The sequence below is a fragment of the Acanthaster planci genome, linkage group LG05 (genome assembly GCF_054643075.1).
Source record: "Acanthaster planci isolate LZ-2023a linkage group LG05, COTS_SCS, whole genome shotgun sequence".
Lineage (NCBI taxonomy): Eukaryota > Metazoa > Echinodermata > Asteroidea > Valvatida > Acanthasteridae > Acanthaster > Acanthaster planci.
In genome coordinates this window covers 5,756,433-5,772,709 of record NC_141781.1, presented here as the reverse complement: position 1 = coordinate 5,772,709, position 16,277 = coordinate 5,756,433, and the positions used below count along the sequence as shown (strand labels likewise).

The 16,277-nt window shown below is 42.4% G+C and overlaps 1 protein-coding gene across 5 annotated transcripts in view; it reads right to left on the bottom strand.

Moving 5' to 3' along the window:
- The window catches only part of LOC110988289 (semaphorin-1A-like), a 31,371-nt gene that overhangs the window by 5,257 nt on the left and 9,837 nt on the right, over positions 1-16,277 (bottom strand). For 4 of the 5 annotated variants that reach the window (XR_015425494.1, XR_015425493.1, XM_087137440.1 and 1 more), the window contains exons 6-18: positions 14,780-14,882; positions 13,450-13,596; positions 12,947-13,074; positions 11,051-11,168; positions 10,278-10,329; positions 8,704-8,860; positions 6,926-7,151; positions 5,817-5,911; positions 4,985-5,157; positions 3,538-3,572; positions 2,813-3,172; positions 1,928-2,010; positions 1,063-1,135 (exon numbers count right to left, since the gene is read on the bottom strand). Coding sequence is in view for 3 of the 5 variants with exons in the window: in XM_087137440.1 (XP_086993566.1) it covers positions 1,070-1,135; positions 1,928-2,010; positions 2,813-3,172; positions 3,538-3,572; positions 4,985-5,157; positions 5,817-5,911; positions 6,926-7,151; positions 8,704-8,860; positions 10,278-10,329; positions 11,051-11,168; positions 12,947-13,074; positions 13,450-13,596; positions 14,780-14,882 (1,743 nt within the window). In the remaining 2 variants the exon portion in view is untranslated. The remainder of the gene's footprint in view (positions 1-1,062; positions 1,136-1,927; positions 2,011-2,812; positions 3,173-3,537; positions 3,573-4,984; positions 5,158-5,816; positions 5,912-6,925; positions 7,152-8,703; positions 8,861-10,277; positions 10,330-11,050; positions 11,169-12,946; positions 13,075-13,449; positions 13,597-14,779; positions 14,883-16,277) is intronic. The other variant, XM_022251652.2, reaches the window with a different exon arrangement.

Here is a 16,277-nt window from a genome sequence, read left to right as displayed (position 1 = left end):
ACCCGTGAAGGCCAGGATTCTTGTCTGTCAAAGTGACATCAATCGCAAGTTCGGGCACAAACTAAAGTTGGACCAGTAATCAAATTGCTTTTTAACAATGCGCATGCGCATTTCAGTTACACTGGAACAACCCAATGCAAGTTGGTTAATTTTCTGAAATCTCCCCATGACTTACATTTCGCAGTTGGCTGCAATTCTTGCAGCATATATGGTCGATAAAATCTCGTAATATTATTTTCACGTGAGTGGTTCCCTCCGTAATGATACATGAAATCGGCCATCGACATCCAGCAGTGCAGCCACACCCCTGGGCCTGGTCCCAAATGGTCGACAAGAGAGTGCAAACCATCCATCGTTCAGGCAGTGTTGGACAAACTGTAGTCAACGGTAGACATTGCTTGACCTTGCCCATTGTATAACAGACCTTCTTCATACAGAAGCCATGTTCCTAGAATTTGTCTTACTCGGAGTCATCTGTTACATGGTGCTAGACTAGTTGAGTTTTGTGCATCACTTTTATTTTTTTTTCTTTATGTCGTTCAAACCTAAGCCCTCAGGGTTTATGTAAAATCTTATGGAAATCGGAGGATTGGGGACTAGGGCTATAACATTTAGATATAATTAATCACAAATTTCAAAGTATTCCTCAGAATAAATGGCATTAATTTCTGCTGTAAATTTTTCATTGCTTTTGTTTTCATTCTCATCAGGTTTACCAAGTACAAAAATTGCTACTGGCTTGCTTTTCCAGAGTCACGATACTCTAGGAAAAGGGGTCCTCCACTGATTACCACTCAGTCGGATTCTGAACCTTAACTAGCTCTACCCGATGACACAATTTATTTGGGATTATATTATTTTATGACTGCACTTTTTTAAAGCATGGCCGACAACACAGGAGGGCACTATTCGGAGTGGGTACGTTGGAGTCAACACAAAAGATGTTACCCTACCAAACAGCGCCCTCCAACTGCATCCACCATACTTCTTAATAGCATCACTGATAATATTTCAGTTGGTTGATTCTCACAAGTCATTTCGATTGCACAAAGCTAAGCTTACCTCTCCTTTACTGGCAACCATCTTGACAGTAGCCCAGGCTGTTAGTCTCTGCCAAACAGTTGGATTGCTCAATCTGTTGAGAGCCAAATACACAGACAGATGCATGCACCAGTCGGGTCACACATATAAGCATCTCTAAATGCTGGGCAGGCATGAGATGGAAGATGGCAGAATGTCTGCCCAGCATGAACCAAGTGAGTGCACTCATAGAGTACATGCACATGCTTACGCTTTAGGTGATGCCGACATAACCGGGGAAAAAAATGGACACACCATGGGGGCATTTGCACCAAAAAACCCCTCCAGGCAAACGGATGACCTTTGAAGGACTGAGTAGAAAGGAAACGGAACATAATCGAGACTCGGACACCAATTCTGGAGAACCCAACTAGAACAGTGAAGCTGTCATGGCTAGCCGCTACATTTCTATACATGTCTGTTTCTCTCTTTTGAAACAGTCACCTATTTTGTAATCGATTTGTGATCATTCCTGCAACTTTGCACAACTTGTGACTGTAACATTTAAATATTTGATCCAATTTGAGGTAAATATGCAATATGCAGCGCAGCTGACAATTCGATTTTTGTCGACCATTTTCCAACGAGGCACTGCGTAAAAGGCCTCTCTGTGGCAACCTCTTGGTGGTGTAATGAATCATGAATGGCCTGTATTGCCCATCCAACTAGAGGTGATGCATTAATGCGTCCGCAGAGGGCAAGAGCTTTAACCAGGATAGGCCAAAAAAAGAAACCCTATTGGCCGTCCATTGTAACTAAATTAAATAACATAAACAGCCCCTGAGACACGGTGGAGATGCAGGCAACTCATAACCTCTAATCAATAGATGTCCACAAACAGACTTACCATGCGGTTTTTCCACTGCTCCAGCTGAAACCTGTATAAACTCACTCTGTTGTCAAAATCCTGCACCTCCTCCATGCACACATCTGTTCACAAAAAAAAATGATTTTTAGCAAATATCTTTGTAGTTGTCCCGACATAAGGGCCTTTGCTCATGTATCCAAGTCAATAATCTAAAGCAGTTTGTAGTGGCGTATCTGTGCATATGCCCTGGGTCGTTAGGCCTTTACTGCGTTAGAAAGACCATTCCTTTGGATGGGTGAATTAGGACCGAAATGTAGGGACATTTCTCTGTCCGAAAATCAGTCCCTTCAAAACAGGTGAAATAACATGCATATGTCCTCACAACTATGGCACATGTGCATGAGTTTTCATTTCCATAGTGCTCCATGAGAGAAACATTCCACTAGAGAGAGAGGGCCGAGTTCCGCCGCCTTTTCGCTGTTTACATGTCAACCCTTTCCCCAGCTTCTTATCTGTTAAATCCTTTGACCAAACTATTACATGTGATCCTTGAATTCACTGGTACATGCACTACTTTTGTGTACTGAAACGTGAAGTGTCACACAGGATAGTACAATTTACATGCTACATACAGCACTAACACTTTGAAGGATTAAAGCCAAAGTAGGTTAATCCTATAAACACAAGATGAACAGTGTAATCAAACGAACAGGCCCAAAAAGGTAGTGCCTTTTCCGAGTTAGAGCCTCCCAACTCGAAAACTCTCAAGTGGTATGCGGACAGCATGTCTACTTTTGTCTCAGTATTATGGCTACGGACTAATATTGGCCATGACTAAACTTTGTGAGAGGTAAATAAAAACCTTGATCCAATATATAGATATATGTGACAGTCTATTCTACAAGGCCACTTGCATAAAATCACCTGAAGCTGGAGGTGATTCATCGGGGAGTATCTGTGTCATAAGGGTCTCCTTTGCGGTGATGGTGTTGAAGTCCACGATGCAGCGACAGGAGGACGTGACGTTGACCACGACGGTCACCATCACATGCTCGGTCCTGCCACAGATGCTTCGCCTGATCGTTGTGTCCTCCACCTTGCAGCTGCAGTTCACGCTGGCAGTCAGGTTGCCGCCCTCGGGGGCCCGTGCGACAAAGTACAAGTTGGTTGAATTGTTTCTGGGGATCTTCTCAACACAGCGCTCTCCAGGGCATCGGTCACTGAGGCAGTTGCTACACGGCAAGTGTCTGACCACTGAGATGTTGAAGGTGTCTGGTGGTGGTTCTAGGGTGTGTCAGGCAGAAAACAGAAAAAAACTTCAAGAATAAACAGGAAAACAGTAGAAAGAAAGCTCAAGAGATTCTTTGGTAAGTGTTACAAGAAGACACCTACCGTGATGCCCAAGGGTGCAGGGTGTTCATAATCACGAACAGCAGTAGATTCTACTGCAAAGTATGACAATATCACTGGAGGCCTTTCATGCATAGATTTTTTTCCTATTTTGGAGTGAAAGAATCAGGACTGACCTGGGAAAAGACAGAGTGGGAACTGCATTGGAACAGTTCTGAACAGAAAATTAATTCCTATTCTGGGAATGACCAACCATACTCCCTGACAAATGAAAGCACATGTATGGGACAAACCCTCACCACAGTCAGAGATGCATTTCTTTGGAGATGTCGCCCTGCAATTGAAATGGGATCAGATTAGTTCTTTTGTCAAACCAAATGCCTCTACAAGATACAACTGTGGTTTAGAAGCCAGCCCTCAAATATCGTGCACACTTGGCAAAATTATAAAGTTGTTCTATTACTGCTTTCTGAAAATTTTATGTGCCAGAAAGTTACTTTAACCACTTCCTGCCGAGGGCATTTATAAACATTGATTCTGCTGGGCCGGGGTATTTTTCATTTTTTTGTGTTTTCGAAATTTCAAAAATTCATATCTTCATTTACTGGACACTTTAATGAAGGACTGTCTGGTCTCTACTCTGATCTGACAGACAACATCTCTTGACGCCGGAGTATTTCGGCCAGGCCTGCTGCCTTGTAAAAAGAGCCCAGATTTTGCGGTGTTACAAAATTTTCTTTTGTTCCCAAAACTGGCACAGTGCGCTGCTGACGTCCTTGCAATAGGGGCCAGATTAGCATGTAGCTATACTGTGTGGCTCATCGCTGCTGCGTTGGAGCGCTTTTGTCCCCGGTGGTAATCACACTAAATGCCCAAAACAGTGGTATACTGTTTCAAAAAAATGCTCGATTATCTTCACTATTAACAGTGAAAAAATGTTGGCAATTTCCAGCAGCCTGGTCTTTTGTTACGAGTATGACCTTTTGTTACAAGGCCCAGTTCCCTTTGTCCAATTTCGGGCACCCTGGTTGTGCATATGAAAAAGACGTGTCCGAAACTGGGCTCCCCGGCAGCAAGTGGTTAAAGGTTGTGATTCTTTCTTCACAGAAAGTATCTTAATACTGGTAGTTTTACCATAATGTATGAGATTCAGTAGATATTGCAGAAGTTTGTGACTTTCTGGGTTAGGTTTTTGCCCTCGTCATAAAGTTTGAAGGAAGTCCTCCGTTTATGCAAATGAATGGTTTCACCTCACTGTTGGCAAAGCTCTCTTCTTGACAAGTTCAAGGTTAGCTTCCTAACTAGCTGTTTTTGGTACAGTGACGATTATTCTACATGTATATCACATTCCTATTAAGACAATCATTTGAACACTGTTCTTTTCAACAGGGGCCAGATTAGCGTGCAGCAGTGCTGTGTGGCTCATCACTGCGGTGGTGGAGCACTTTTGTCCCCGGTGGTAATCCACTCACACTCAATGCCCCAAACAGTGGTATACTGCTTCAAAAAAATCTTTTGCACACTGTTCTAACACAATGTGGATGATTTCAAAGACAGGACACATGAACAGCCCTGTTCATCAAGTGTCTTGCTGTCTTTATGTGTGTCAAAAGAAAAAAGTGAAAAATAAAGCATTTTCAGGTGTCCAGTAACACAGTCTCTTGCTGATAACTTGAAAACTTCCAGGATTTGGAGCCGACGAAATCCGCAAATTGTGAAGTTTTGAAAATGTGAGAGAGAACTGACCCAGTCCTGGGCACACAGCTGCTGCCATCGCACACACAGTGAGGGTCCTTCTCACAGCCACAGGTCGTTCTGTTTGAACAAGCTGCGTCCACTGGCAGCCTATACACACTGTAGTCGGTGCCCACGTATATGGCAGTCTGAGTGGGTTTTTTCACCAGACTCAGGATCGGTGCCTGGGGGGGACAGTATGAAAAAGAATCACTTGGTGGATTTTCATTTCATCGTCGAGCGCTCGTTGCCTTTGCCAAAAAACTTGGCAGCACTTGGCAAGTTTTAAGGAAGACAACTGGTGCCTCGGAAAAGGTTTGTTTGCATTCAACAGTCACAATGTAAACGATTTTCAACCCTCATAGCATCACTGCCAAAAGTCTCACCACTAAGCCACTGCAATGCATTGTCCATCATTGCTTTTGTCTTGATCCCCACAACGCAACAGAGAAACAAGGACCTCAATTATAAAGGCCCACTGAAAAAAAGGGGTCGCCATCAGCATTGTATTCCCATCGAGATTTACACGCCTGCCAATCAGGGGTAACATCAAATAAAGCAATTCCTTAATAATGATATTCAACAGACGCTGCTGTTAAAGCAGTCACAACATCCCTGGAAAAAGTTTTACACAACCTCTCTCCCAACTAAAGAAGTAAAAACATCTGATTTAGGTTAAGATATGTCAATGAATTTCAAAAAGATGAAGTCCCCAATTTTGGCCATAATGTAATCCAATAATGCAATGTTTGCGTCTTTGAACTAGATACTTTACAGCAATTAATCGCCCAAACCAGAGCACAAGCATCCTTTCCTACAGCTAATCTTGTAAGCTCCATCTTACATGTACCTCTGGGAGTCCCTTCACGTTCAAATCTATCTCCTCTACGAAAAAAGCATTGGAGTTGTTGAGGTAGGCCTTGATGACTGTCCCTCGCTCTGTCAACAAAACAAGGAATATCAATTCAAGAATATCAAGAATCGTGTCAGGGAAGTCATGGACAATCTAGGATCTTGTTTGAGGTTGATTGGCCAACGCATCCCATGTTCCCATCTTTATTCTTCTCTGTGGGGACGGTAAGATACATGTAGCATCAGGAACCTCGTTATCTAATGTATGGAAGTTTATAAATTTTACAGGACACTGCCTGAGCTCCATGACTCAAGGTGACGATTGCTGCACAATGTGGTACTCCCTTGGTAAGCATGCATGGTAACGAGGGCCAAAGTTGAAGAAACTACTTAACTCACAAAGTGGCCAAGGTCAGAAAACACATCCTGAACCAAATTTAAACCTGGTTACTGTGCCCCAATGCCACGAGGTGGGTACATCCTGTGACTAGCTCTAGGCTGTTCTATGCATGCATGCAGTAATGCAGCTCTATGCATGCATGCACAGTACTTGCGACATATCCTTGTGATAGTTTTCCCCTGTCTACAGGCACAAGCATGGGTGGAACCCATTAACCCTCTTATGATCTTTTTAATAACAGCACAGATATGCACAAATGCCAGCAGTCACTCTTTGGCATGTGTTTTCTATATGGAATACAAACATGCACAGGTTCAGAGTGTATACAGTTGGTTGCCAATACATAATGACACAAGCTCTTTTGTGAGTCCTCTTCAGTCGGTTTTACTGCCAACAATTATGCACATGAAACAGGGAGGCACAGTACAGTTGTTGGACAGCACAAAAGTGCAATCTGATATTCCTGTGAGAGATAGTTTGGCAGCTACATGCATATGACACATCTGTGCATCTTTGTGAGGCTTACCAACTCATACAAAGAGTGACTTCAGCACAGAAAGGTTAATGCTGCGTGTCAACAGCACTGACCTTAATGCTTCATGTATTAAACTTGCTTATTACCAATCATCTTTCCCAAAAGTTTAATTATTCCTGCTGTTGGTCAGTGCAAAGGTAAGTTGTTTCACGGCCAAGAGACTCACCTGTACCAAGGAACATTACATCAAAGCTGTTTGCGACAGTATCGACTACAATCTGCGATAGGCGCAACTCGTCAACCACAAAGAGTGGCGCATCAGATGGTCTCAAGTAGTTGCTGGAGCCATCCTTGTAGTTCAATTTGTTGGGGACGGGCAGATTCATTAATGGGTAATTCAACAGGATTTTCTGTTGTTCATCATCGGGTGAAAACTGAGGCAGTTCGCTGCACTAGAAGGGAATAAAATGATTGTACCATAGCTAGAATAGACACCCTACCAGCAGACAGCTAATTTTACATTGCTTAGAGTTTCACACACTGGTTTAAAAAAAAGTGTAAATCTTGTGAAATATTCAATGCACGGCCCCCCCAATTGACCCTCCCCCTCCCCCGGGGTTGCTTACCTAGGCCCTAGCTTCCCCCCCCCACCCAGTCAAACATCTTAAGCAAACCGTAAGTAGCAGTGTGTGCATATGCCTTATGCAATGTCTGTGTGGTGCACCTCCGCTTCTATACGGGCGATTCACAAGACTGCACCACCAAGAGTTTGCAACACGCTGACCAATCATAACGTGCGAAATTTGTCGACCATTTTCAAACGTGCATTGGGTCGCCAAATTTCACGCACTGTGATTAGCCAACGCGTTGCAAACTCTTGGTGGCGCACTATTGTGAAATGGCTGTATCCTGTCTGTCGTGCATTCAATCTTATCTGTTGTAGAACCATTAAGGAGACCTCGGACAGACTGCCCCAGTGAAATAACTCTTTTATGCGGTATATTAATACATGTGCCTACTCATGTCGAACTTAATGTATTACTCATTTTTAAGTTTTATGTATCTTCGTCTTACTAGATAAGTCAAAACTGCCCTGAGGTTAAGTTAATAGAGGGCCTTTTCCAAATCCAGTTTTTAAAAATTATTGTTTTTACTGAGTTATTATGTTCATTCAGAAAAATAAAAAATTCAGAACAGCAGATCACTCAGCAGAGGATCAGAAACACTCTGGACTGCATTCAACAGTGTTTTTTCTTTCATTATAAAAGAATGAACTCCCTGTATGATCAGTGACCAGTCTTTTGACTTAGGCTCGTCACAGGAAGTGCCTTAACTCTTACTTTCTGTCTTCCCTTCAGTGCACCAGAAGAAGCTGTATATCAGACAGCTTATGCTTCTGTTTAATTTTAATGTGCCATGGTTTCTGTACAATGTTGCGATTATTTCCTGATCTCAGATGCACTGGATTTAGACTTACGTGTACTTGAATTAAAGCATACTGAGGAACTTATCCAAATTGCTCCAGTGCTTGGAATATTCCAGGTGTAGTCTTTTCTTAGATTACATGCACATACAAATATCAGCAAAAATCACATGACAAGTGGACTTGTTAATCAAGCTATCACTAGACTAGTTGTTTTCAGCTCAGCCTGACTGTTCAGTGGCTAAAGCAACAGTGCAATTTATAATGAGGTTGTATGACAGCATTTTGTTGGCCTCACATTTTGTCGCAAACTGGTGTGAGGTCAATGCACATTTTGCCAAAGAAAACCTGAGGCATCCTCGGGCTTTGCTTCGAGAGTGTGCCGGGTGAGTGCACTTGCTCCGGCGAAGAAAAACCTCCCATCGGCCAATGAGTGTTCATCTTAACCCGGAGCAGACGACACGGCATTTTTAATACCAGTGTCCCACTTCAAGTAAGTGGCAATTGTTACATGCCATCCATCAGGGAAACCCATCTGTCAGCAGCTGAAGATCAACTTTGTTATTGAACAAGACTCTCACCTTAAACAGTTTGGAGAAGTTTGCAGGTTTGTCAGCATCATCCAGAGCCGTCCACAGGAATCCATCCTGAGGCTGTCCTCTCTGCTCTCCTTGGTCAAACAGCTGCTCAATTTCATTCACATCATAGGCGCACACAGCAGAGCTTGCAACGCCAACCCTGATCATTAACAGAGCAAGTGAATTACACCGACACCATGACTAGCTGCGTTGGGCACTAAGCATGAGACTCATGCATTTGAGATTATTTCAACACTTTGAACTCCCCCCCGTCCAATAAAGAGGTAGCCTCAGGCTTTCCCCTGGGGTACTGATATGTTTGAGGTGGTCGAACAAATTTTGCCTAAAACAAAAGCGAGTATGTTATAAAAGGCCTCAGATAAATTCTATATGGTCTTATAGTACATTTACCCCAAATTTCCCTTCTAAAATAAATCGATCTTGTATTCTCTGTCCCTCTTTACCATTCTGAATGATTTGAAACTAATCTATTTCCAAATATTTCAGTTATTTTGCAATTTCCTTCCATCTTTGTCTATTTTAAGTGAAAAAGCCTGACGTAGTCACTAATCTCGGTGGGGTAGGCTGCCTCACAGTTGAATAGGCAGGAAAAACATTGAATAGCGTTATAATTTGCACAACTGCAGACACATGTCCCAATCACTCCGCCATTCCCATAGAATGGGATAACTTTCGTGTCAAAAATGTAATCACCCAATGTGTCAAACCTCACTCCTCTTGATTCGCTTGATAGATGGGGCTGGAAGTGGCTGAAATGTCAATTTTTAGCTCCATTGATTGAACATTTTTTTGTGCTGTGGACTGCCCTTGTTTTAAATTATGGAGTGATGTCAGAAGAATTTGAATTATAAAGGCTGTTTGGCCTTTCTTTGACTGTGAATTTGACAATGTAGATATGTGAACTTGAGGTGAGCTTAGGTAAAAATACACCAGTCATGCCAGTATGCTTTCTACAAAATGAATATTTTCTACACGACCATCTGGCCTTCCGTTCGACCTTTAATTTGACCTTGTTGATCACATGACCTAGAGGTGAGCTCGGGCAAAATGTTACATTCCAGCGTGTTTTCTGCAAAATATCTAAAAACTGAAGATGTAATCATTCTTTCTTTCACTTTTTCCGGAGCTCCTTGAAGTTGACATGCTTATTGCCGAAATGCGATATTCAAAAGCCGTGTATATGTACGATCTACATGTACAGTATGTATGTATGTGTATAGCATTGGGATTTCGAGCTCCAAACTTTCAGGTGATTTTCAACGCAGAATGACCCCGCTATGGGGCACCATGTTTTGCACATTTTCTATAAAGCTCATTTTAGAATATCTTAATAGTTTGAAATATAATCCCACTTTAATAGAATGCAATATTGGGTCATTTGGAGAAGAGCTCGATCAAACAGCTGTGGAGTTAGAGCTGACGTTTGGCACATGAAACAGCCGCATAGTCAAGCAAGCTTGAACAGCTTTGAATGTGTGGAGGACTCGTGGGTGGCAAAATGTTTGCTCTGAAAAAATGGATCAAGTTCGAGATACATGCTGAAATGAACCACTCACCTTGGAGTTGTGAACACAGCAAAAATGGTCGTGTCTAACTTGTACATCCCCTCTGCAAAAAAACATGGAGAATTCGACAATTTCTTTGACAGGTTTGACAGAAGAAAACTTGGCAGCCAAATATGAGGCCTAACTGAAAATACTGCTTGAAGACAACTTGGGAAATTAAGATAAGTATTTAAATTTCAAGTTAGGTGCAGCAGTTCTTTTAATTTTTAAAGGCCACTTTTCCCAAAGAAACCTTTTAGATTTTTCTGCAATAAATGGACAGAGAATAGCCAGCTGTGTTGCAAAACATTGAGAGCGAGTGGATTACCACCGGGGACAAAAGCGCTCCACCACCGCAGCGATGAGCCACACAGCACCGTTGCACGCTAATCTGGCCCCTATTGAAAAGAGGTCAGCAGTGCACTGAGCCAGGTTCATGAACAAAAGACAGTTATACAACACCGCACAATCTGGGCTCTGTTTACAAGGCTGCAGGCCTGGCTGAAATACTCGGGCGTCAATGAAGGTCACCTGTCAACTTAGAGTAGTGCCTAAAGATTACTTCGTGCGGCTATAAACGACCGTTAAAGGAAATGATGACTTTTTGAAGGATTTCGAAAAACGGAAAAAATGATAGTCATGCCGGCCCAGCATCATCAACATTGAAAAATGCCCTGGCATGAAGTGGTTAAGGCTTTGGTGAAATGACCACTAGCATAAACAACCGACTGACAAGCAGCCGTCTTACGGGTGCATGTTGAGCTTCCACAAGACATGTCACTTACGGATTTCATTGTAATAAAATTCTGAGTTGTCTGTCTTAAGAGAGCAGTCCAGCCTTGCTTTCTTAAAGGTGACGAAGTCCCCATCCAGAGTTGTGAATTCTGCTCCCCCGGTATCATTCTGAAATATTCCAGGACACAGAAAATAATTCCCAAATGACTCAAAGTCATTAGAACGGCGATGACAGCATTCATAGCTTCTTCTTGCCAACGTTCGAAACAATGTTGTTATGTACATAACTATAGAATGTCCTCCACACCCCTTCAGTATTAACTGTGTGTCTGTGTGTGTATGAACTAATAATGATACAATCTTGTTGCACACGGTCCAATTTTATCGTAAATTAAATTCTGAGCTTCTCTTTCAGGGAGCAGTCTAGCGTTGCTTTCTCAAACGGGGTTTCTACAAAGATCCAAAAACGTATTGACTTTTTCTAGACTTTCCAGGACTTAATTATAACAATTTCCACAACATTAAATGTCACTCTGCAGGTTTGGTATTATGAATTGGAAAGACTGCCATAGCCACTGCTATAGACCGCCGAGGATAGCCTGTAAATTTATGGTTATTTCATTATCACATTGAAAGTGGCCCATCAAATATAACCCTTGCATGATCTTTATTTTCACAACTTTTGCTTGACTTTCCAGAACGTTTTTTCCAGGATTTTTAAGGACCAAAGGAAGTAATTTGAAATGCAGGTACCGGTTACTAAACTTCATCAAAACATGAAAGCAGTGTTTACATCCCACAATCTTTTCCGGGCAACAGTTGGAAACATTAAGAGGATTTGAAATACCCACTGGACTGTTGGACCAAGTTCGACGAATTTGAATGCTACAGTAGTCTTGAGCATCGATATCGATACAAGCCTGGCTGTCTAGTGCTTCTTTTAACACACTGGAATTTATCTACAGACTATTAGGAACTTCCAGTAAACTAAAAGGTATCAGCTGACATAAAATAGCACACTGCTTAGTTTTCTTAGAGACCAGGGTGCATGTAAAAGTACGTAGACTGCATAACTTTCCAGACAGTACATGTTTACCTTCAGCAAAACAGTGGGTTCCTTCATTTTATTACTTGGATGTAGTACGTGTGTGTGTGTTCCGGCTCAGTGAATTTAATGAGGTACTTGCCCCACAGTCCTGTTGTTTTTGTTTGTTTATTTCCCATGAAACTCGACCCCTGCAAACCACAGGTGCTGGTATGTAACTACTGTAGATGCACCGGTACCAAGCAAACCACTTCCAAACAGAGTACCGAAGTGTGACGTCACTGTGAACCAGAAAGTGCAGTGCAAACGAATGGAGTACGTGTGCATGTGGGTTCACGCGCTGACTCTCGCTGTAATGCCTTTTACATACACACTTGTACGCGTGACGTAGACGCTTCGGTACTCTATTTATCTGTTCAAATGGTCTAATTCTGAGTTACCCTTCAACGAGCCGTCTGGCTTCTTAAAGATAAAGAAGAGCTCCACATGTAAGTATCAGAGTATCTTTTTTAAAAGCTCTTGGAATGCACATGTACATGTCTGGAACGCTCATAGCATTAAATACAGGTCATTAGTGAAGGACAAGAAAAGCAACATCTGTTCCAAGCCATTTGGCTCATCATTCCAGGGTTTATCTCTGGTGTCCTCAAAATGGCTGAGAATCTTTCTGATCTCCCCCCTGGATGGGATGCAAGTCCATTTGAGGTTGCTTCCCAACTGACGCTGGTACCCACTGAGGGGTGAGGCAACTTGTCCAAGGCCACAACATAGCACCACCAATTTGATTTGAACCCCTGATGACCCCGTAATCAGAATTGCGAGTGATTTCGTAAGGTTAACCGGTCTTCGGCGGGCTGAACAGATGTCCATTTGGATGCATAGTCACCAGCTCAAAACTGACCTGACAGACCCTTGCAATTCTTGAATAGACTATCCGTCCGGCTCCATTAATAGCCTCTGAAGCGTATTCACGATAGAAGAAATAAATGAAGCCGTTGTACAAAAATGGCTCACCCACAAACTCCGCCCCTGCAGAAGGTACAGGCATAACAAAACATTGACACGTAGTTTCCGCTGCCAACTTTGATATTCCACAAATGAGACTGAAAATTAGCACGTGTCTAGAAATCAACATCTCGTAAATAAAAGGCAGAGCAATATTTCTAATAATTCTAATAATTCTAATATTTATATTGAGAAAAATTAATAATTTATAGGTGATTGCATGTGGCGTGATGCCACCTTAAAAAGCACTGGACTCTTCACGAGCTAATGCCCTAGGAACTGTATGAAATGAAAAAAAACAGAGCGCATAAAAATAAATAATACAATTTTCATTAAACAATTTAGATGTTACGATAAACACACGAGAAAGAGCAGATTGGGTTCGGCATTTTGACTTACAGTTTAACCAGTTAGGGGTGGTGGTATCAGCCGTGATATCGCTACCGTAAGCCCCATTGCAGCCTGTAAGATCAGCCAAGCGGAAAGTAGAGGGGTCACCTCCGCCAAAGGGATCCCGTAAGCCAACGGCTGTGAACAGTTTCTTCTCTGAATTAAAAAGAAAAACGAAAAGAAAAACTATTAGTGACATTGTCAGCAAACACGTAACCTAATCCCAACTTGTTTAGCAAGCCGTAGCTGCAGTTTTGTACACTGCAAACAATACGGCATTTCAAGGTCACAAGAATTGTCCTGCTTTTAAAATGTGGGATTCAGTTCTTCACTCATTTCCAATGCCCTGTGCAGGGTGCCGGGAGGGGCTGCTATTTTTTTTCAGTCGCTGAACGAGGTCCATCTGAACAACAATACGGGTCAACACTTCGGTATGCAGGCACATGCGTTGACTGGGGCAGCAAGCAGCCCACAATGCTTTGTGTCCCACAACCATCGTTAGCCCTTCGCTGCGCCCTGTAAGGGCGCTAAGGGACAGGGGCAGATGCGGTTCATTTGTGGTGAAGAATGCAGAGGTACACAGGTGCTTCACAGGGGGGGGGAGAGGGTGCACTCACTCCATCTCGGTGTATGCCACGAAGGAAATTTGCCAATGGTTATTTACTCCAACAGTTTTCAAATGTCAATAGAATATTCACATACATGCACTATACATAAACATATACGGCCAGACTGAAACCACTGAAAGTTTGCCAATTAATGATAGGTCAATCATTTGAAAGAGATCGGCATCAGCTTACTTGTTCTTAATTTGTCCACACCAATCTGTACATGTTGCATCTTTCAAACATATTTTGAACACTGTCGCTCATTCAAATAACAGACTCGATGGGTTGTTACTTCGGCCATGCCTGAATACCACTGGAGTAGTGTGATGTAAGTGTCAAAGCAAATGCAGTCGCACTTGTACAAGAAATTTAAGCATGGAGGAAGTCATCAAATGCACTGAATATCATATTCTCAACCTGTAACATGATCTAAATGTAATCCTTTTCAGGCTTGAATAGCCTTAAGATCTTATCTTCTCTATAGTGATTTTCATCCAAGACCGGGCCATTTTGACGAGGGTGAAAACATGTACATATAATGTATTCCAAAACCAAGCATAAGCCTTTATTGCCCCAAAATGGACAACAATCCGTCCTCACAATGGTCAGCACATTCCTTCAATCTCAGAGCAATCCTCAGCAAGAGCCCCATCAATCAACCCTCCACAGCGTGATGTATCGCCAGGTGCTTCAATTCAGGAATGCCAAGGTGTTTTCCTGGGGTTTCTCACCTTCACTCACGTAAATCCACGAGAAATTCTGGTTGGGTTCACTCGGGGCACCCTGCCTTGCACTAAAGTCCGGGTCTGCATCTGTGGGTTTTGTGTCGAAGTCCTGACAAAAAATAAAGGAAAAATATTAGTGGAATTTGAGCACTATCAAATTCTAAGAAGATCGACTGGACCAGAACGACAACCACAGGGACAGCTCAGAAAGGCTAAAGGCATACAACTTCTTAAATTTGGGCACCACATGCGACTTGGTAAAGTGTGATCAACGAGAGAAAAAGAGACCAAAAATGAGAAGACAACACCAAAACACAAGACAAGTGCTGCAGCTGAACCACCAAAACCACAACATAAGACATCCAACAAGGGACTTCTGAACTGATCCAAACCATCACCAATGCAAGCTATTCGCCTTGGGTGTTGATTGGTGCTGGTAGCATATGGAATGCAAGCATGCAACAAGCGACTAAAACGAAAATGGATAAGGTGCTCAGCGAACCCCAGCTTGCATGGAAGTGCAATATGTTCCCAGCATTTCCTGTACAAACATGAATGAGTATATGCACGTGTACAAGTACATACATGTGTACATGGTGTCTCCACACATTGCACAATGTACATGTACACGTATGTACCAATACCTGTGAAAAGCATGTGGTAAGAATTCACTGAGGATCACTGCAAATGTGGAACATCCTACATGACGGTACGCACGACTATGCAAAATTCTCAATACATCTGTGTCTGTACAAGTATGTTCAGATTAACATCATGCATGGCAATTATCCAGTAGCCACTTGGCCAAGGCTGTGATCCAATTCAATGCTTACTGTCGTCGCTCAACGCACACTGAAAGGCAAGTATGGAAACTACTGTTCTTACAAGCTTGCATGGTTGCACCTATACCCGGACTGGTGCCCGTCAGGTGACCAATCATATAGTATTTCTTCGCCATTGTGGAAAATAGCCAGATCTTTAAGTGTTTTGCAAATCTTGAGAAACAACTTGATGGAAAATATGTCCTATTGGCCAAGCAGGTGCATAAATGTGTGGTAAATAACAAGCCAATGTGCACCACCCTGAGAACACTGACTTTACATCAATTTTCAATCTTTGAGTGGATACAAATGCTACAATTGGAGGTGGAATCTACTTCAAAGACAAAAAATGGCATGATTTACTCAGAATCTGATCCAATCATGTATTCTGTAAAGCATGGGTCTCCCATTTGAACATGCTGGCTAATTTTCTCTTTACGTGTTCGCACATGCATCTTTTGATCCTTTTGTTCAACCTGGGTCCACACAAACAGGATCCGCTTTTGGTAGGTGAAAAAGTACTGTACATGTACAGGTAGTTGGTAAATGTACTTTTCTTTGGAATTCTAAAATAACTTGTTGAATAAACTTAACAAAAAGAGTTTAGGAAAAATGCATTGAAAACCAAGTCTCTCATAACTGGGGGTGGGAGGAGTTACTGAACTCCCAGCTTGTTGCAAACT